The sequence below is a fragment of the Dipodomys ordii genome, unplaced genomic scaffold, assembly GCF_000151885.1.
Source record: "Dipodomys ordii isolate 6190 unplaced genomic scaffold, Dord_2.0 Scaffold21, whole genome shotgun sequence".
Taxonomy (NCBI): Eukaryota; Metazoa; Chordata; class Mammalia; order Rodentia; family Heteromyidae; genus Dipodomys; species Dipodomys ordii.
Window position 1 is genome coordinate 9,370,215 of NW_012267237.1, and position 22,071 is coordinate 9,392,285.

At 41.3% G+C, this 22,071-nt stretch overlaps 1 protein-coding gene across 1 annotated transcript in view; it reads left to right on the top strand.

Annotated features, from left to right (window-relative positions):
* The window catches only part of Trio (trio Rho guanine nucleotide exchange factor), a 225,379-nt gene that overhangs the window by 130,113 nt on the left and 73,195 nt on the right, over positions 1-22,071 (top strand). The window contains exon 33 of the mRNA XM_013013843.1: positions 5,809-6,052. Within this exon, the coding sequence (XP_012869297.1) occupies positions 5,809-6,052 (244 nt within the window). The remainder of the gene's footprint in view (positions 1-5,808; positions 6,053-22,071) is intronic.

Consider the following 22,071-nt stretch of genomic DNA (forward strand, 5'->3'; position numbering starts at 1 on the left):
CCTGTTAATTACTAAGTACCACCTGCAGCTCCTAGACAGCACAGCATCTCTCATTCTAGTATGTTAGAAGTGAGGGGAAGGTGGTCTCCTTCAAACTCTTTTAAGCCCTGTGTATATGAGCTGTCCTTACTTGATTTTACCTCTAACATTTAAAGTTTGACTTGGGGTTGGGAAGGTGGCTTAGTGGTAGAGTGCTTGCCTTGCATGCATGAGGCCCTGGGTTCAATTCCTCAGCACCACATAAGCAGAAAAAGCCAGAAGTGGTGGTGTGGCTCAAGTGGTAGAGCTGAAGAGCCTGAGGGACAGCGTCCAGCCCCAGAGTTCAGGCCCCACGACCAACCAAAAAATAAATAGAATAAAAATAAAGTTTGCCTTTTTACATCTATTATTTTGTTCTCATTCATGCATAACTCACCGAGGGAGGCCTTACAAAATTTCTTTTCACATCAGAAAACCAGTATGTTGTCAGTAAGAGCAGAAGTAATATCCCCAAATACTGCAATCACTAATTCTTTTGTAGACAAAATTTGAGTCTCAAGACTCAAATTTTGAGTCTTCTAAACTGATGGTTTTGAAAAATTATTTTCTGGTCTTTTGCTGTTGTCACTACTTTTTTTCCCCCATTTTGGTTAAAAAGCTATAACAAAATTTATAATCTTAACCATTTTTAAGTTTTGTGTGTACCCTGTGTGAAAAAGCCTATCACAGTAGTCCTCATGAACATTTCTCCTTAAACCTGGTTTTACATAACCATTGTTGGCATTGGTATGAGTATGAGAGGCCTGTTATTTGTATTGTTACGATGGCTGCTGATCAGCCCAGCTTCTTCCCTGAGGCTGCCCAGCAGTGGTAAGAATCCAGGGTATAATAACATTTATTCAGGGAACTGTGCTGGCTGCCTGTGGTTGCCTTTTTGAGTGTGACCATCACCAATGATGCAGCTGTACTCTATAATCCCCTTTAACCAAGTAATCATTTTTGGTTTTCTCTGTGTGAAACCTTCACAAAACCATAGGACCCTTTTGTGGGCTTCTAAATGTAACTGGCTGAAAGGTATGGGGTATGACTGCTAAACAAGAGTTGATATATTTTGTTCTTTAGGGGAATAATGGCTTCTATTAGACTACATTTCTTTTGAATTGTTCTCACAGAATTGGCCAGATACCCACCTGTAAAATCTTCAACCCATTAGTCCTTATGTTCTTACAATAGAATCTTTTTCAAGTCAGCCCACCACACCATTATAAGCAAACTCTCTCCTGCAGCAGAACTTGCTCAGAATTCATCTTGGAGTTTGATAAGTCAACTCAGGTGTTTGCTATTGTCAATCAGAGATATATGTTCTTATAACAGAAAACTGCCTCATTATAGTACACAAGGGTGTCTGTGTTGCGGATCAAGGGAAGGCCAAGTCCACCTGTGAGAAATCCGACGGGTCTGTTTTAAATGTTAACGTTGTTAAGAGTTGAGGCAAGGCAACCATATGACTAGGTTTCTTTGGAAAATACAGAAAGTAAAATTCTTTTTTGGTTGTTGAATATTCATTCTTTTGGGTGAAAGACAGCCATTTATGTTCAGTCATTCTGGAGAGAATTCAGACTATTTGCTAATTATCCATGGTCTGGGTCATTGATGCTCCCTGCCAGCCCAGCTGGAGGAGGGCAGTGGTCTTATCTTAGGAAGAAGCACATAATGGATGGTATCTGTAGCCCATGACCTAATTAAAGCTAATTTATTGCCATGTACATTACTTACCACATTAATATCTTTAAAGTGAAAAGCTGGAAGATTTTATAATCTCTACGTGAGTTTTGTAAGTTTAATGTCAATGGTGGAATGGGTAACATTCCTAAGCTACATGCATATCATAGAAGTCTATAAAATATATAAAAGTAAAAAGGATACTGTGAAGTCTTTAATGAAATATAGCTGGAAAAGGAAAATGAGATTTTAAACTAGCTAAAATGGCATAAGCACTCTTATGAGCAAAATAAGGTAGAAATGACTACATAACCAACCTACTGATACACAACATGTCATCTGAACTTCTACAGTTAGGAATTTAATTCTTCTTAAAAAGCGGTAGTCATGCAGGGCACCGGTGGCCGCACACCTGTAATCCTAGCTGCTCAGGAGGCTGAGATCTCAGGATTGCGGTTCAAAGCCAGCCAGAACAAGAAAGTCAGTGTGACTTTCTCCAATTAACAACCAAAAGACCCAGAATTGGAGCTGTGGCTCAAGTGATAGAGCGCTAGCCTTGAGGAAAAAAAAAAGCTCAGCAACAGTGGCCAGGCCCTGAGGTCAAGCCCCAGGACTGACACACACACACTACATTGCTGCCTTGAAATAGTTATTACAAATGTTCTTTATATCAAAGATTTTTTTTAAATTAACAAACTTCTTAAAGAGATGTTTCCTAGCAAGAAGCTTAAAATATGTATATTTTTAGGTTAAAACAGAAACACAAAGGACAGATTTTCTCTGAGAAAAACATACATTTAATTCTTCCTTTAATGATAATGGCTATCATTTCTCCTTATAGACAAAGACAGCTGGCTAATTGAGAAATGCAAATATATATTATACTGATAACTTCAGCACTGTTTGAAATATTTTCTGGGACTGAGTTTTGTCAACAAATTCTGGAAAGCCTTTAAGATTTTTTTTTTAAACTCAGTATATGAATCTTTGTCAGAACAGGCATGGTTTTCATTTCTTACGCTTGGTCAAGTACACATATGTTTCCAATCACTTTTGGTTACTCTGTTAGGAACTTATTAAAAAAAAAAAAAACTAAACTAAATCTGTTCCAGAAGTAAAGTCTAGCTTAATTTTCCCTCCTGAGCACCTCTTCTCCCTTTCTTCCCTTCTTTCATTCACGAACTCCTCCTCAGCTTAAGCTGTCTAAAGTTGCTAAGAATCTGAAAAGGAAAACAGGCACAGAGGTAGAACAAAGCAGGCAAGCCTCTCCCATTCCCATCCCCCATCCAGGATCCATGCATGCATCTCAGGGAGCCAGATGTGAGTGAGGATTAGGTACCAATGGGCTCTGGGAATGGCAGGCCACTGTAGTTTGGGGTTTATTGACTGCTATGTTTTTCCCGGAACAGGAAGTGTTTCTCCTCTCTCTGTTAACAGAGGTAGCTACTTGCATAATCTGGGGTAGGTTCTGTAGAGAACTCTTCCAGGTTGGGCCTCTGCTTGGCACCTTTGATTGTTAAGAGGCAAGTATGGAGTTTAGCATGATTTTCTCACATAAAAATTTGAAAATTTAATAAGAAATGTACTCATTATCTTGCCCATGTAATTGTAACCCCTCTGTACAGTATTTTCACAATTTAAAAAAATTGAAAATTTAGAAGGGGATTAAACATTTGTGGATGTTTTCTTTGTGGCCTAACAAAGGTCATTCCTTTTTACCGTCGTTAACATTTGATCCTGGAAGGGTTTTGTTTTGTTCTTTGTGATTCTTTTTCTGAATCACCAAAGTTTTCTGTTAAGAAACAGACTTTTAGAATAGGAGGATCATCGGCAGTGCAGATCAGGACAAGGTGGTAGGTAATATGCAGTCCTCACCACTGGGCAAGTAACCCAGGATGCAACTCAGGAGTCTGAGCCACTGGAGGATGCACAGAGCCCTGGTGCTCTGAGCGTGCACTTGTATGACTCTCTGGACAGGATTTCCAGCATGAGGCATGGCCACTCCTCTTTTTTCCTGAAAGACACTTTCACTTCCCACAGCTCTCAGTCCCCAGTTTGCTAGAAGCTTCAGTGGCTGTCACCCCTCAGGTAACACGGCCCCCTGGGCATTGTCAGCTGGAATTCAGGCATAGTGATCCTGAAGTTATAGAGGGAAAAACCATGTTTTATACTGTTTTTCAGTGTCATTGCCCTCACTGTTAGCAAACTTGAGTAAGCATTTGAATACTTGTGAGAGGCAAAGAACATACAAAATTCAGAGCAGGCTTTCATAGGAGCTCCACTGTTGACCACCTGCTTTGTACAAAGCTGTATGTTTGCCATTCTTGACACTTAAAGCTTGGTCAGTGGTGACCAAGACTAGTCCCATCTCTTCCCTTATGAGTGAGCATAAACGGACCTACCTTCTGGTAATGAGGACAGAAACTACACATGCACGTACACAGACCTCACTTTATAACTAAATACAAGTTGCCACTGGCCAAAACCCTGGGAACAAACTCCCCAGAGGACTTAGACTCCATGGGGGCTCTGTGTACAGTAGTACTTGTAGACCAAGTACATTCAGAACCCAACTAACCTATGGACACTTTTAGCAGTGAGCACATGAGCCTGGCAGAGTGGGTGGGATCAACCCATTGTGGGAACTCGGAGTCCAATTTCAAAGCATTTGGCCCTAAGAGTTTGAACAGGAGGGTCCAAATTTTGCAGAGGTCACTTCTGGTTGTGGTATTGAGGTGGCTTGGGAAGGGACCATGTATCTGTCAGGTAGGCCACTCAGGAAGTCACGACAGAAATACGGTGTTAGTGCGCAGGGAAAAGAAATAATCAGAAAGCCACTCTGGAGTCCATTTAACACATTTGGAGGAGGAAAGAGGAAAGAGTAAGATTTGTTTAGCTTTGGTAGTTTGCTAGTGATACCATCACCCAAGAGACACCATTAGAGGAAGAACAGATGGGAGTGGGGACATAATGAGTCATGTCCCAGCCTCACATGTGGGAGGGAGAGCAATATGTGCCAAATTGCCCAGCAGGAATCAGTAGCTGAGATGTGACTGGAGAACTCACATGGGTACATGGAGAAACAGACAGGACGTGAGGACAAGGAGACAGTCACTTAATTCTTACATAGATGCCAATCAATCCTGTCCCCAAGGAGCTTACAGTCCAAGAGGAGACACACCAGCATACAAACTGTGCATGGCCAACAGTAAGGAAACCATACTCTTTATCTTTTTGGAGTTGACAGATACCAAATGGTAAGAGGAAAGGAGAGAAAGAAAGGCATTTCAGGTTGAACGATTAGCACAAGCAAACTTGTGATGGCCAGAAGATGGGTCCAAAGTCTGAAGTGCCTGATGTGACTCACCAAAGAGAGGTGTGACTTTTCATGAGTTCCTGAGGCAGTCTCTCTCCCTCCTCAGAAAGTGCTATATAGTTATTTTTTTTTAACTTATAGCAAACTAGTAAGTACTTAAAGGCTACTGGGGTTACTGTGAACTGTGATAAAAATGGAATACAATGCAGGAATGGGGAGAGAGCCCCCCCCCCAAGGATCCTAAGGAAGAGGTTTCAGGGTCACCAGCCTTGTGGCCTTTTATTTCTTGTTCTTGGGTCTGATTCCTTCTTATTTCACATGATGCTCAGTCTCTGTGGCCCTCCCAAGTTGGGAGTGCTCCATTACCATTCCAGAGCAGAGATTTGAAGTAGAACGTTGTCCCATTTTATCGTCATATCTCACAGTAATCCTCTAGCCTTTCAGCAGTTTTCATGAGTTAGCTGTAAATTGAAAAATGAGTGCACATCCTTTTTAAGGAAGGAAATAGAATGTTCTAGATACAAAAAGATTTGGAAACATGAAAAATTACATCTGATTCTTAACAGTGAGCCCTCTGAAAATTATAACCATAGGCTAAACATGAGAATTTATGTTACCATTTGCCTGATTCCGAAGGAAACAAAGGGATAACAGCCTTCCTCTAGTTGTTGGAGATGCCTTGGACCCCACTGCAGAATGGAAGATGTAATTTCTAACAGAGTTCATAGCAGTGCCTGTTTAGGCCCAGTAACAACTTCTGTCTAACCTGTCCCTCTTCTGTTTCTACCCAGCTCTCTGGTGGCTGTGAGCTGACAGTGGTGATCCACGACTTTACAGCCTGTAACAGCAACGAGCTGACCATCCGGCGTGGCCAGACTGTGGAGGTTTTGGAGCGGCCCCACGATAAGCCTGACTGGTGCCTGGTGCGCACCACTGATCGATCCCCCGCAGCGGAAGGCCTGGTGCCTTGTGGCTCTCTATGCATCGCCCACTCTAGAAGTAGCATGGAGATGGAGGGCATCTTTAATCACAAAGGTAAGACTGGCGAGTCAAGAGAAAGCACACTTTGCCGTGTAGTTCTTGAGTATGATCCTCCAAGTCAGTGTGTTATCACCATCTCATGGGAGCTGTAGTAAAAATAAGGGTTTCACCCATTACTCATAAATTCACCTCTTCCTGAAGTGGTGGAAGGAAGCCTAATGTCAGTCTGCAGGACAGTGCCATTCAAGTACAAGAAGAAATAGAAGGCATAGAAGTTATGTTAGAAACACTGTACTCAACCTTTGCCCAATTAGATTTTCTCATGGTGTTGTCTTTGTTAGCATTATATTCTAGACGTCAAATGCAGGCCCAAGAGTACAGCCACTTATTTTTATAGCCATGGAAACATAGGATCTCTAAGCATCTGAACTCCACAGCTGCCTGCCTGGAGAGGGAATGGAGCTTGAGTTCTGAGGGGTGGGGCTGTACCATGGAGCATTCAGTGGTATGTTCCCTGACTAAGAGAGTAGAAGAATTTTTAAGCCTTATTAGTAGATAGTTGTACCAAGAGGTCACATTTCCATAAGTCAGGTTGTGAGTACAATGCATCTTGATGAGTGTCATCCATTTCAGCATTCCTCCCCTACTTTCTCCCTCCAATCCCTCAAGTTTTGTAGTTCAGTTTTTACATAAAGTACATTGACTATATAATGACTGCATTTGCTTAATTACCCTTCCTCCTCTTCTGGTGCCCCCTCCACACCCCTGCTGACTACCTTGTAAAACATGTTTCTGCTTCCTACTATACATTTTGTTAAGCAGTCCATTGTTGTTCAAAGGAGTTACAGCTTTAGACTCTTTTTTTAGTCAATCATGGGGCTTGAACTCCAGATCTGGGTGCTAGCCCTGGGCTCTTTTGTTCAATGCTAGTGCTCTGCCATTTTGAGCCACAGCTCCACTTCCAGTTTTTGAGGTAAGAGTCTCTCACAGGGACTTTTCTACCCAAGCTGGCTTTGACCATGATCCTTAGGTCTCAGCATCCCGAGTAGCTAGGATTGATTACAGGCACGAGCCACTAGCAAGAGGAAAGTTTTAAAAGAAGTAATTCAAAACTGAAATATTAAGATATTTGAACAAAGCAGCATTTGATATTTTAGATTAAGGAAATTTAAATTAAGGAAATTAAAGCAGTGCTGTTTTTATGTGTGTATCTAGTCACGTCACTGGCAGGTCACTGTTGTAAGTATGAGTCTTTTAGGGGAAGGAAAGCTAGTATTGATTTGTGGGGTTTTAACTCAGGGCTTGGCTTAGTTGTTCAGCTGGCCCTCTACCATTGAGCCTTAACTCCAGCCCAACTTCTTACTGGTTATTTTGGAGATGGAGTCTCTTGGACTTTTCTGCCTGGTCTGGCTTTAGACCATGATTATCCAAATCTCAGCCTCCTGGATAACTAGGGTTGTAAGTGTGTGTGAGACACTGGCATTCAGCAAATCTTGAGTGCCTCCCGTGGCAGCTGCAAGACAAATGTGGTTGCTGAGCCATTGAAAAGTATCTCAACTGAATTGAGGAGTGCTACAGATGTAACACTGGATTTTTATGCAGAAAGTATTATGTCGTTATTTGATTGTCATATGCTAAAATTATATTTCATAGAGTATATACTTACTAAATACAGTTCATATTTTATGTCTGTTGGATGGTACTGGCTCAATGGTTACCTTAGTGCAAAACTACTTGAAACTTAAGATGTTCTTTGAAGAAAGCACTGTTGGTAGCTTCTAGAAAAAGGCATGGTTGATAGTGGTGAGTCCTTGTATCTTTTTTTGCCGTAGTTCTCTTTTTTACAATACTGGCAAATGCACAGTCTTGAGAGTTGAGGTATGCAGTTGGTTTTCTCATACTTCTATCATACTCAGTTTCTTTTCTGTTGATTTTTAAACATCTTAATGGCTTCTTCCCCTTACCCTCCATGCCCTTCTCACAGTCTTGGTGACACAGTGTGGGGCCATCTTCCAGCTACAGTCAGTTTACTTCCTCTCTGGCTACCAATGAGCTCAGTTTATTGAGCCCTTGAGTTCATAGGACCAGCTACCCATTGGATTTCTTGAGGCTATCACTGGGGTGACTACTGTCACCTCAGTAAGAAATGAGAAGAATGAGACTAGTATTTATCCAAAGAATCAAGAGACTTTTCAGTTTTTAGCTAAAAGCTGAGGTGTTAAATTTTATTGACCTTCCCATGGTGTCGTGCTTTTGAATTGAGTTGGAGACGTGCTCGCTGAGCTTTTTTATACTAACTTACTGCTGGTATATCTAATGTTGCCTACTATGTCTATGCCCTTGAATTTAAGTTGAAAATAAGATACAACTTGTTTTTTTCTTTAAGTTAATCCTTCCTTCAGAAGAGACCTGAATCCAAGCATGCTACAAATAACACTTGTTTTGAGGGATTGCTTTTTTATGTGCCTTTCCTATACTATGTTCCTTTGTGGTGTTCACTGTGCAGGCTAACTAATTAAAAGGAAAGAACTCAGCATTTATCACACCTGACTTTGTCTAAGAAATGTCTCATGGTTATTAGGTTTTGCTTGTTTTTAAGTTGCAGTACCATTTTGTTTCTCTCTCAGGTATTATGTAAAGGGATGTTCATGTCTGAAAAGATATTCCCTATGCTTAGAACACCCCGTTAGGCTTTTCAACAAGCCTCTGGTGGAGAATTCTGTTGAAGTGCAAACAGGTTTGAACTTCAGACAGGTTTAACTAGAGTCACATTCTAGCAGACCATACGCCATTATCAAAAACTCAGGGTAACCAAGGATCGAGATACAGAAGTGAATCTGAAGTACATAAACTCACCTGGGCTTCTTCCACCTGGGAAGCATGATGCTTTAATTTACAATGTACAGCCTGCAACCTGTCCATCCCCTTTCTGCTATGCATGGAAATGGGTTCATGATGCTGCGATTGGTAATATATTGGTATGTAATGAGCTGTTCGTGCCTGATACCTCATTTGAAGCCCCCTTTCATATTAAGAAGCATCTCAGCTTGTAGAATGCAGCAGTGAGCAAGGGATATATGAAGAAGCAAAGGAAATATAGTACCTCTTCTCACAACTCATTCTCATGACTAGGTCAGATCTCTTGGCCATATCAAATAAGCAAGTATTGTCTTTCATCTCCTATACCTCAAAACCTCTGAACATAAGATACTGCCATTGTGTATCTGTCATTTGTCCCTCTCTCCTCCAAAGACAATTTCCTAGATTTCTCTGGTTCTCAGAACTCTCTGTGTGCTGTGCTCAGGTTCCCTTGTGGATTTGGAAGCTTGGCTGGACCTGAGACTCTTGGACAGAGAGGATTTTTTTTTTATCTTGAAGGTAATAATGCAGAGGTTTCAATTCACCATGTCAGTTTATGAATACAATGCCTCCTTCCATCATTCTCCCCCATCTCTCCCAACGCCACCATCCCCTCAATTTTCCTAGTTCCATTTTCACGTATATACATTGAATATAATTTATTCTTTATAAGAAGATACTTTTCAGTTTGAAACTAGACTCCACCATAAACTACTCCATGGAGATGGGCAGTTGGTGGGAAAGCTTATTTTGTAAGGTCCACTGTGGAAGAACTGCTGCAGATGACCATCAGATGGTGCTTCCTTTGGTCTTGCTCTGGCTGCTTCCTCACAGCAGCGTAGTCACATTCAGCCGACATTGGACATAGTAAAATAGAACGGATTCAGCAAATCTTTGTGCTTCACCAGTCTTATTTTTATGGAGTTTGTGCTATTTACTGTGACCTCAAAATCTGGGTCAGGGCTTCAGCATGGCAGTTCCTGCCTGTGCCTGCAGCTTGCCTGGGGCACAGCTCATTCTGAAAACTACTGACTTCCTTCCTTACCCTCCCTTGGCAATATGTGGCTACTAGCTATAGAAATAGTATCAGGTAGTCACCTCTGATCTCCAACAAAGCCAAGTGACTTTTCTCTCCCACTGTCTCAACTCATAAAACTTATTATTAGTCAGAGTAAACAGGATTACCAAAAGTGTTTATATTTCTAATGAGGCCAATTTGAAATTTCCCCCCATTTGAGGTGCTGCTGTTTCCTTTTTTCACAGTCAGAGCTGCCACATGGGATGCCCTTTAGTTCCTCTTCAGGGAGGTAGCCTGGGACAGTTCAAGGGGCACCGAAATAGCATTAGAATCCAAAGTCGATGATCAGAATTGAAAATATTCAGTAAAACAAAATTATCTATGTCAACCACCTAGGCAAATTAGCATTACCAACTTTGTGCAGCTTGAGTGCAAAGCATGAATCTTTTCACTCGGTTAGCTTGTTTTTCTGATAAAGTGAGAATTTGTCATTAGTCCTGAGAGATCCTTCCAGGGTGCTAATGGTGCTTGTTGCATGTAGGAAACCACCAAGACCACCTGTGTTCCAGAATGGACTGCCTGTGTCCTGCCCATCACCATAGCCTTCTGCTGAACAGGATGGCTCACATATTGGATTGACTGGAGGATGAAGGAAGGGCCATTCTTGCAAAACTGTGCTTTGACAAAATGAGGCTTAATGGGAGTGGGGAACTTTTTTTTTCTTCTGCCAAAGGCCATCTGAACTCTAACAGCATTACAGGCCATAGAAAATTACCAATATATTCAGACAGCTGAGGATAGTCAACAAGAATCATATCTGATCTTTCATATGCCAAATGACTTAAAGGCCCCATAAATGACCTTCACTCTGGGCACTCCCATCCCTGGGAGAAGGTCTTTCTGTTGTTAGAGCCGTGGGGAGGGGCTATATGTTAAATTCATTCTTCAATGGGAGGCCTTAGTTCTGATCTCTTCTCTGTCTTTGATGACAGTGCATTCATTGGATCTAAGGCCCTTGACAACTGATATTATGAGTTTATTTATATTTTAAAAAGGTTTCCCAAATAAAGGTTGATACCAAAATTCCCAGCTTTTCCTTATGCTAACTCACAGTGATGTGGCAAGTGATCTTGTTTTCTTTACTAGTGCTCCAATATATATATAGTAGAAACCACCCACTTTAAAAAAAAAAAATCTTTACCTTTCTTTTTCATTACCAGGGATTAAACTCTACCAATAGAGCTCCACTTCCAGTCCCATTTCACCTTGGTTACTTTCAAGGCAGAATCTCACTTTGTTTATGCCCATGCTGACCTAAGCTGCTCTTATTTATGTTTCTGCATGCCACTGGAGATGACAGTCACAGGCTTACTGCACCAACCATTGTGCTTTCCCCATAGCTGGTGCATGCCACAATGTCCAGCATTGGTTGAGATGGAGTCTTATGAAGTTCTGTGCCTGGGTCAGTCTCAAACCATGATCCTCTGATCTCCCTCTCTTAAATAACTAGGATTACAGATTTTTTTTTTTTGGTGGGAGGGGTCCAGTCATTGGGCCTGAACTCTGGGCCTGGGCCTCAGCTCTTCAGCTCAAGGCTAGCACTCTACCACTTGAGCCACAGCACCACTTCCGGCTTTTTTCTTTTTGCTTATGTGGTGCTGAGGAATTGAACCCAGGGCCTCAAGCATGCAAGGCAAGTGCTCTACCACTGAGCCACCTTCCCAGCCCTAGGATTACAGATTTGAGCCACTGCTCCCTTCTAGCCTTACCTCTTTTAAAGTTGCATCTTAAAGTGTTTCTTTTTTTTTTTTTTTGAAGGAGGTAAAATAATGATTTGTTTGCAATGAATGAGAAAAACAAAGGGAACATAGCCATGTAAAACAGAACCTCTTGCTTGCCTGAGACTTGAACCTGTAACCCCAGGGGCTGTAAATCAGCTTGCTACATTTTTTAACTATAGTAAAGCATGCCCCCAAAACAGTCTGCTACAATTTTCAGCTTAACATAGAACCTACACAAAGTGGTGCTTCCAAATCAATATTGGGCATGCCCAAGCTGATTGTAGTCTTTGAACGAAAGACACAAAAATCCCCCACTTGTAAATGCATTGATATAAGATTGTCATCGTTAACCTGAGGTGTTTTCTTTAAGACACGTGGAATATTTTACCTCTCTGTTGACTCCCTTATCAACTTTTTCAAATCTGAAATACCTAAACTCTTTCTTCAATCATCTCTCTATTGGCTTACCCAGACATGGCCCGTACAGCTGTAGCTGTTTTCCCTGTGGCCCCTACTAACTGCAGAAAAGTCTCAACATACTTATCACGCAGCCACAGGACCTTCACAGCCTTGTGCCATTCCTCCACAGCACCCTTTTTATTTTATACATGTTGTAACCATAAAATAAAATTCCTCATTCTTCTCTCAAATAGCAACTACCTTACTCTTCTGCTTTCTGCCTCTCTGAGTTGAACTACACAAGGTACCTTATATAACAGTGCTTATTCCTTTGCGACTGCAAGAAATCTGCAGGATTTATCCGTGTTCTAGCATGTGTTAGAATTTTCCTTTTGTAATGTTTAAGAATGGTACACATTTATCCATTCATCAGTGATTGATACTTTGGTTGCTTCTACCATTTGTCTGTTTTATACAATATACTGTAAACCACAAATATACAGACATGTGCTTGCTATTCTGTTTCAGTTTGGGGGGTTATAACCCAGAAGTGGAATTGATGATTCCTTCTTTAAATTTTTTGGGCACAGTGGCTCATGCCTGTAATCCTAGCTACTCAGCTACTGAGATCTGAGGATTGTAGTTCAAAGCCAACCCGGGCAGGAAAGTCCATGAGACTCTTCCAATAAACCACTCAGAAAACCTGAAGTGGTGCTGTGGCTCAAGAGGTAGAGCACTAGCCTTGAGCTGAAGAGCTGAGGGAAAGCGTCCAGGCCCAGAGTTCAAGCCCCATGACCAACCGGAAAAAAAAAAAAAATGGAGAATGCCTATTCTATTTTGTTAGCTTTGTTTCAACGACATGTTTCAAATATATTCTATTTTCTCATGTTGACCATTTCCTGATTCCACATCCCTTTTCTTTCTCTATTTCATTGTATCTAAAACAGATCTCATCAGAAGACATACTGAAATTTCTTCAATAATTTTCCATTGGTCACTGAATAAAGTCCATGTTCCTAACATGGTCCTTTGTCTCAGACATTTGTGCACATGAGTGTGTCATACACACATGCACATGAGCATACAAACATACTCGTCCTTAGTACAGTACATCAGACAAGAGAAGAAGGGTTTTCCTGCTCTCTCACCCCTACCCAGACTGACTAATCAGGTTTTAAAAACTGAAAAATCCTAAAGGAAAAAAAAATCATCCAGTGAGTCTGTGGAGCTAAGGAGACAGCAAAATTAATCTTAGTCTAGAGTATTTCAATGTAAAAGCTAGAAGTAGGGCAACCTAAAAAAGAGAATCCCAATTTAACCCCAGCAATCCTGAAGATGTACAAGGAACTGAATAGGAACTCATTAGATGTCCTTTAAACAGGAATGATGTCTACAGGTACTATCCGAAGCTACACAGTAAACATTAGAGTTCATGAACAGAAATGTCCCTCATACAGCCAGCACTGGAAGATAGCAATGAACTGAGAAAAGAGAAAACGGGTAACCTAGGGGAGGTGTTTTGGTTTGGGGTGTGTGTGCATATGTGTGTGCACATGTGTGCAGACAAAGAAAGGAAAGCAGAGAAATAGACTGTCTGTAGTGGAGAGGGGCCCCCAAGTTGAGTCCCGAGAGATGAGTTTTAAAGTAAGGCCTGTAAACTTGGGAGACATTCTGCTGGGATACATCTTAGCAAACATGTTAGTGAATTGTCCAATTCTTTCTGTGTGCCGTGCTGGTTCTAAGGTTTGAAACTCGAGGCCTGGCCACTGACTCTGAGCTTCTTTAGCTCCAGGCTAGCCTTCTACCACTTGAGCCACAGTTTTGCTTCAGCTTTTTTGGTAGTTTATTGGAGATAAGAATCTCAGGAACTTTCTGGCCTAGGCTGGCTTCAAACTACAACCTCAGATCTCAGCCACCCGAGTACAATTTTTTTTAATTTCAAAGTCACATGTAGATTTTTACTGGAGCCATTACTCAACATTCAGAGAAGTAGGTACACAATGCCAGGAGCTATTCCTCAAAATCACTTATAATCTCTTTAAATGAATGACTGGAAGAACCTGGACTCTGTGCCTGCAAGTACTGATCTCTACATCTGATTCTAATGACTAGCCACTTGAATAAGCACTATGTGAATATAAAATAAGGGTGTGTTTCCATTAAGGCTGAAATTACAATGTGTTTGAGCCCCTGATATTCTCTCTCTCTCTACCCCACCTGCTTTCACGCCTCCCTGTCTAATGTCTGGGTCCTGTGAGGTAATGGCTGCATCTGGTCTTGGGTGTCCCCCACCCTGCCTTGGATTTAGGGTAAAGCCAGGTTTCACCATCGCTCCTGTTTCCCCATGTGGTACAGAGGAGATCAGGTGACAGTGATCTTTCCTTGAGGTTTGTAAAGGACTCAGACTGGTATGTCTGCTGTCAAACCACACCCAGGCCTCATTTGTATCTTCAACTAACCCCCAGCATGGAGGATATGCCAGGGTGTCTCCCCATCCAGAATATAAGCAGTCCCAAAAGACTACCTCTTCTCTCCCACTTCGCCCAAACCTCTACAACCAGGATAATAGCAGCCCTTTATCATCATGGTACATCATGACAAGGAGAGTTCTCTCCATGGAGGGAAACTCTCCTATTTGCAGGGCTTCGGCTTTATCTTTTCTTCCCTGGACTTTGAGGTAACCATGAGATGTCTGCCATCATGATGTGACTTCTTGGGAGTCCAGGTTCTTGAGTCTGAAAAGGCATACAGTTGGGGCTGAGCCATGGATGTCAGGTCCAGGCACCTTTTTGTCACCTGCCCTGACAGGAGGCCAGCTACTGCAGCCACTTCTGTAGCCATTATCTGCAGCAACCTTTGCAGCCATCAACACCTATCCACACCGCCCACAAAAGGCACCAGCTTCACAGAGGCTAAGATGCTTCTCTGCTCTTAAGAAGTTTCTGTGACCAAACCCAGCGATCCCCAGTCTGAGGTGTCTGCCATTTCCCCTTGAATATTAAGCACTCTGTTCCAGATGGTGAGCCTTAAGTTTCCCATGACAAGGACTGAAAGTGCTCATGACTTTAAATGACCTAATCAGCATTGAGAGTATTGAAAAGGCTGTGGCAGCATTCACTAGCAGTATGATTCCAATGTATTTAGATGTTTGTGTCATGCCAGAAGGCCTCTGTGACAGAATACACTCTCCAGGCACACTAATGCATAGACCTTTCAAACCCTTACCTGCCCACACATTTTGAAAATAAATATATAATGGAGGATCTTTGTAAAGTTTTTCAATTCACTTGGGAGAAAAAGCATTTTACTCTTGTTTGAACAGCTGGTAATGTAAATCTCTGTGGGAAGAAAAACTGAAGAATATGGAGTTAAACCAAGAATTAAAAACAAAGACATAGTCCCTCTTTTGAGCTGTGTGATTCTAAGACTAAGTGATCCATCCCAGACCTGTGATTAAGGCACTTCTTCTGTGAGCATGTAATTAGGGAGCCACACAAGGAGGCTATTATTCTGTTTAGTGCTTTGTGTTTGAGGTATTTTTACATTCCAACTTTACATTAAAGTATTTATTAAAAAGAAAAAAATCCGTCAACAGGTATTGACACTATCCATATTAGATCATCAGAAAATTATATGTATGACAGTCATAAACAGTGAATGAGAAACTGTCTTCCCATACTTCAAATGCCCACAGTTTGTGAGTGATAGTGCATACCTACACTCAGGAAGTAGAGGCAGAGGAAGAGTTAAGGCTTCCCTACATAGGTAGACCCTGTTTCAGAACTACCTTTTGTACAGCTACTTAAAAATAATGAAAATTAAAAGCCCAAACAATAAAAATGTCCCTGGCTCTGAGTTAAGGGAAGCAGTTAGTAGTGTAGCATGCAGGGAATATGAAGATGCCAGCACACCTGCAGCCAGACTAGGGCCAAACTTCACTGTGGAAGCTGCCTTAAATCTCATATTCTAAAGATACCAGGAGGCTGGTTTTCAAAGAAATTGGGGGTTGGTTCTTAATTCTTTTTACTACAAGTTTGTATAAGCTGTGACAAGTTAGAGAGAAATGATGTCTTTGTTATGAGATGTTCTGGGTTTGTTGTGTTATGGCTAATTTAAAATGAGTAAATGCTGTACATGGAGGGAAAGCAAGCTATGTTTCCATCTAGGTTTGTTCTTGCTTCCTGATAACAGTTTAGCAGACATGGCCCTGGAGGCTCCTGATAAACAGGTGCCTGCTGTGAAGCATGCACCAAGCAGGCCAGTGTGGCTTGACATGGGCCTCTGTGTTCCTTTGTTTATTCAGCGTGAGACTAGATATGGCTCCTAGGTTTAATGCTCCCATAAACTAAGTTTTGATAGATTTGGCTACTAATCTGGATTGCAGACTCAAAGTACAGAAGAGAAAAAGTTGCCTAGTTCTGGAGCAGCGGGTCTTGTACGGCTTGAGCCCCATTTCCCTGAGCAAATCCGATGGAAGCACTGGGATTGTTCCCAGAAAACATACATGGCTTCACAATTTCTACATGCAACTCAGGAGACTCACCCATGCTCAGAATTTCTTTTCTAGACAAGAGCGGTCGGGGGGGGGGGGTGCGGACAGGGAGATACAAATTTTAAAATAAAACTTACTTTTAGATATTTCACATTTCAGAAATAGAACGTGAAATGGTATAATTTTGAGAAATCTTATGTTTGTCATGAATAGGTAAGCTTTTCATTCTTATACTTCTAGTCTTTTGGTAAGCAAATACAAATGATTATGTATTTTTCCCCTGTTTTGTTCCAAGCCTTGATCACCTGACTCCCTATCAGTTCACACAGACTTGCCTCCTCCTTTTTCATAGATGTGTAGTACTTAAAGAGCACAAGGTGCCTACTTTATAAAGTAGTGCTCCACACAGGGGTGCTTGAGTTGACTTCAGCCAGTTAACTGTTGCAAGTAGTACAGCACTGGATAACTTAGCATGTATATCATTTGATTTGTGTGTGAAAATATGTAAGATAGCATTCTATATATATAACTGATTGTCCAAAAGGAAAATCAGCTTTTAAAGCTAAGTGAGCCAGTAAAAATCACAGTAAACATGCTGTACAATGACAGTCGCTTTCATATATTTTTTTAGTTCAATAACATCCATGATATTTGAGCTATACTATACCCCTTGAGTTCTCTAGTTTCATTTTACCCACTTAGGAAAACAAGAAATATGTCCCCTTCACCTGGGTCACTCTTTAAAATCTCTCAAATGAATGAAGTCATGAGTATCTCTGTGTAACTTACCTATGGTGCGATTTTGATGGGGATTTTCAATTAGAACAGGAGCATGTGGTGTAACATGTTTAATAATATTTCCCCAATTTTTTTCATTTTTATTATAGACTTAATCAAAGAAGTACAAATGATAAGTTCTTCACAAAAAAAGAAGCAGTAGTTTCCAGAAGACAAGTCAAATCCCTTCCCTCCATATGTGTTTCAAAATAGCTTTTATGGGGTACTGTTTTGCCTTCCATCCTTACCGTACATAGTTGCTTATCTTCACCTACAACAAATACATTCATGAGACAGTGTCATCTGTGGCTCTTTTTATGGTCTTAGGTAAGTCTCCCAGTAATTTCTGAAAGATTCCTTGTCTCATCACTAACATTTTACACTTGGAAAATACAAGTTACAAAACTCTCCCAGATCTGACTTTTGTCTAACATGGTCACAAAGACATGAGGGGTATGGAGGGCTGGCAGTCAGGTCCTAGGGGCAAGGTGACGGACCCTTGAGCTTCCTTGCTCTTTTCTGTACAGATTCAAATGGAACTATCTGAAACCTTCTCGAGTCCTTTTGGGTCTAAACGGGTACGCTGTGGTGTAAGGAGCACTGCCTAGGGTACTTAGGGCACCACCATCCCTCCACATTTCCATTACGATGGTCACTGTTTTCCCAAAACTTCTTTTCTAGCCAAGTGTAGATGGAACGTGGAAGGTATTCTTTTTGAAGGGCTTTTCAAACCTTTCAGAGGATAGTAAGCAGGTTCATTTGCTTGTTGTGTGTCAAGACAGCTCTGGAACCTACTACTTCTCTAACTTGTCCAGAAATAGACCTGTTACCAGACTTCATCCTTTCCTTCCCCCATACTTTTCTCTGAGTCTGTAGCATGTTGAATTTATTAAAAGAAAAGAATATTTGAAATCCTGTTGTTAGATACAGGTTAGTTTCTCCTGGCTTAAAAATAATTATAGCATTCTAGTCCTGGATTATGGGGTATGTCGTTATCAGGTGGGAGAGGCAGGTATATTCCTCTTTTAAGCATCACAGCAGAAATCCAAACTGGGTGGCTCTAACACAGATTCTCTCACAGTTCAAGAGGCCAGAGCCTTATACCCAGGCGTTCACAGGTTAGTTAAGGCCTTAGGCCTTGATTTGCAAGTGGCCATATCTTGCTGTCTTATAAGCCCTCTCCCTTGTGCAGCCTCTCTGTCTTCACATCCAATAAATAATTTCCTTGTGAAGACACCATCAGATTGGATTAGAATCTATCTTAAGAGCCTTGTTTTAATCATCTTTAGTCATATCCTAAGGTACTGGAGTTTACCGCTTCCTAAAAATTTGGGAAGACATAATTCAGCCCCTAACAAAGGGGCTATTGGAACCTTAGAAAATTATTAACAGAGCAATAGATGAAGAATAATTTGGTGAGGACTTCAAAGTGTGCCAAGTACTGTGCTGCCTTCCTGTACATTTCATCTTCATATACACTTCTTTGGTTGGGGTAAAGGGAATTCTAATCATCCCATTTTATAATAAGAAAATAGAAGCACAAAGAAATTAAGCAACTTAACCATGCTTAGTAAGTGATAAAAGAAAGATTTTTACCAACACTGTACAGTGCTCTGTGGATAGGTTTGAGTGAACGTTTATCCAGTTCAGTAGCTGAAACTCTTAGAGACAAAGTCAGTAGCTCATACCCAAGCAGCATTCGTGAACTTGCTAATGTTAAAGGCCCATACACCCCAAATTGTGTGTTCCAGTGCCTTTGTTCATTCTGGTGAGAAGTGGCAATCCTTGTAAGACCTACAGACAAGAGGCTTGCTTCTACCTTGTTCATACTGGAAACCTGGGCTTTGAGGGTTTTGTTTTAGTTTTTTATGGTGTCGGTTTTATGTTTTGTTTTGTTTTTGTCTTGTTTTGTTGTGTTTTGCCTTGTCTTTGAGCCACTTTCTCTCTCTTCCTCCTGTGTGTTAACACCAAACTTCTTTCACAGTAGGTTTCTTCTGAGTACAAGAATGTAGTGGGGTTTGAACTCAGGGGTGTGGACTTGTATCACTTAAGCTGTGCCCCCAGAACTTTTTATTTAAATTTGTTTTTCAGGTAGCATCTCAGACTTTTACCTAGAACCAGCCTGGGTCCCATCTCCTATATAGCTGGGACCATAGGTCTATACTACCCCCATGTCCATCTTATTTGCAAAGTCTCAACTTTTGCCCTAGCTGGCCTCAGACTGAGATATTCCATCTCCTTCCATGAAATTATGATTACAGGTGTGCACCACCAATGGCCAGTTTACAACCTTTATATAGGAATAGAAGGTTTTTGCTCCACAGCTTTTCTGCCCCTATTCCCAGAACCAAAAACAGCTACTTGGTCTCCTCCTTGAATGATGTAAGAATTAAACTTCCTGTCAGGTCCCCATGTTGTCCCCCATGAATGGATGACCTACATCTCCCCCTCTCTGAAGTTGAACATAGAAAACTGGGACATCAGAAGCACATGTTGGCTAGCCAGGGGTGGCTTAGGTGCTCTAATTTGCTCTATAGTTTGTTTTTGTGTTTGTTTTTTTAGAGAACACTATTTGGGTGGTTATCCTCTCAGATTGCGGTTCTGCAAATAATGCACAATGCTGATGCAAACAGAGAATGTCACATAGTGGCTTAAAGTTAAATGGGAGAAAAGGGCATTTGAGTGTTTGTTAAAGAAAGAAAAAAAATCACATAGTTTGTGAAAAGAAAGTAAATAAAGCAATGAAAAGGGGCCTATCCGATTTTTGGCACCCAAATGAAGTGTTTGAATGCCTTGATAAAGGTGCTTTTGTGGGTTGACAACTGCTCGAAAGTAGCAGGAACTCATGTGCTGAATGGAGCCCTAAGAAGCAAGGGTTTCATCATCCCAGGCCCTCCAGAACAGGAGGTATTATCTGTGGGGTAAAGAAACCAGAGCAGACTTCCTCAGAACAGGAGTATCTTTGTACGTGGAACCTGAGAGGCTCCATCGTGGGGCCGCAGCTGTGCTTGAGTCCAGCTCTGTAGGCATATTGTGCAGAGCGGAAATGCACAGGGGAGAAGAGGAGGGCGGACTGTGGAGGTGGCGAAGGAGCAGTGGTCCTGCATCTCAGGGCTGCAGGCCCTCAGTTGCAGGACAGTATGCTCCTTAGAAGTAGAGTTTGATGGCCGACTTGAAAACAGAATGCCAAACTGAAATGGTATTATTGATAATGTCTTCAAGTCTCAAGGAAACATTAATATAATGTTTAAAAGATAATGGTAATTCCTGATACGTATGCTACTCATGCTCTAATGTCAGAATTACCTGGTGTTTTGTGTAGCTCATCACTACCTAATTAAGAGTATATGCTTTCTCTTCAAATAGCATGCTCTAAATAATACCATAAAGATATCAGATTCTTTGGTTCATCCTAATTTTGGCTTTCAGTACATTTCTAGTCTTCATTTTAAAAGCACCTTTGTAAACTGATCCATTTAAGTACTTTTGTTTTGAGATATGACATCTTTTAACAAAAATGACATGTCTTATAATTTCACAGATAGACTAATATTGCAGTCCTAACCTTAAGTATTTGAGGAATAAATATTATAGTAGAAATTTTACAAAATGGTTTTTGGTATTAATTTTGACTGTGAACATAAGAGTTTGCTTTCAAGCAGTCTAAATAGAAATATTGTTAATTTTACAAGGATTGGATTGGCTATTGCTACTTTGCACCTGCTTTTGCCCCATAAATGTATAGAGAAGTAACACTTCCATTTCTTGCCCCTCACCCCCCCATCCAAATTGTCCCAGCTTGGCCACCAAGAGTTCCTTCTGTAGCTTTTCACTGTTAACTATTACTGCATGTACTCCCTTAAGTGAATTGCTCCCTAATTTTCTGCTGTTAGATGTCCTCAGCTCATCTTTTTGCTGCTACAATCCTGAAATCATCCATTTCCTCAAGAAGCCCTTTGAGAGTCCTCTTACTGCAGAAGGGTTGTTTTTTTTTAAATGAATACACTTTATGTGTGTATATTTATTCTGCTTTCCCAACATTATATTTGTTCTGTTCTCCCAACATTTTACTGCATTATTGAAATATTTATATACACAAGAAATATAAAATAAAGTTGATAAAGGGAGAGAAGGAAACGTTCCTATCTGCCTTACAGGGATCGCAAGGTTCCTGGATGGGGTTACCTGCTTCTGTCACCCGGGGGAGGGGCTGCCCCCATCACAACCCCCTCACCAACCAACTCCCAGAGGCTCCATGTGGTCATCCGGCTTCCTCCTGGGTGCTCTCCCCATCTGCCTGAGGTCTCTCAACACCAGAGCATCTGCCACTGGACCACTTTGCTGGTGGCTGGTGCTGTTACCCGTTTCCAGTGTGTGCCTGGCCTTCTCTGTGGACCTGAATCCATCTTTGTCAACAGACTTTCCTAGAGTACATCAGTAGCTGTAATGCCACTCCGGTGCATACAGTCATCCCTCTGCCCGAGGGGGTCTCTGAGACGCATACTCAGGTCACTGTGCAAGTTTCTGGATTCTTTTGTTCTTAAAGTCTTTCTTATTTCTCCCATGCCTTGTGCCCTATGAATTCCACCTACGTGCCAGACTCCCTTTGTCCTCTACTTCAAATACCTATTCTTTTTTCCTTTTTTTTTTTTTATTGTGAAAATACCATACAGAGGGGTTACAATTACATGGACAAGGTAATGAGTAAATTTCTTATCAAACATTGTTGCCTCCTCCTCTGTTTCCC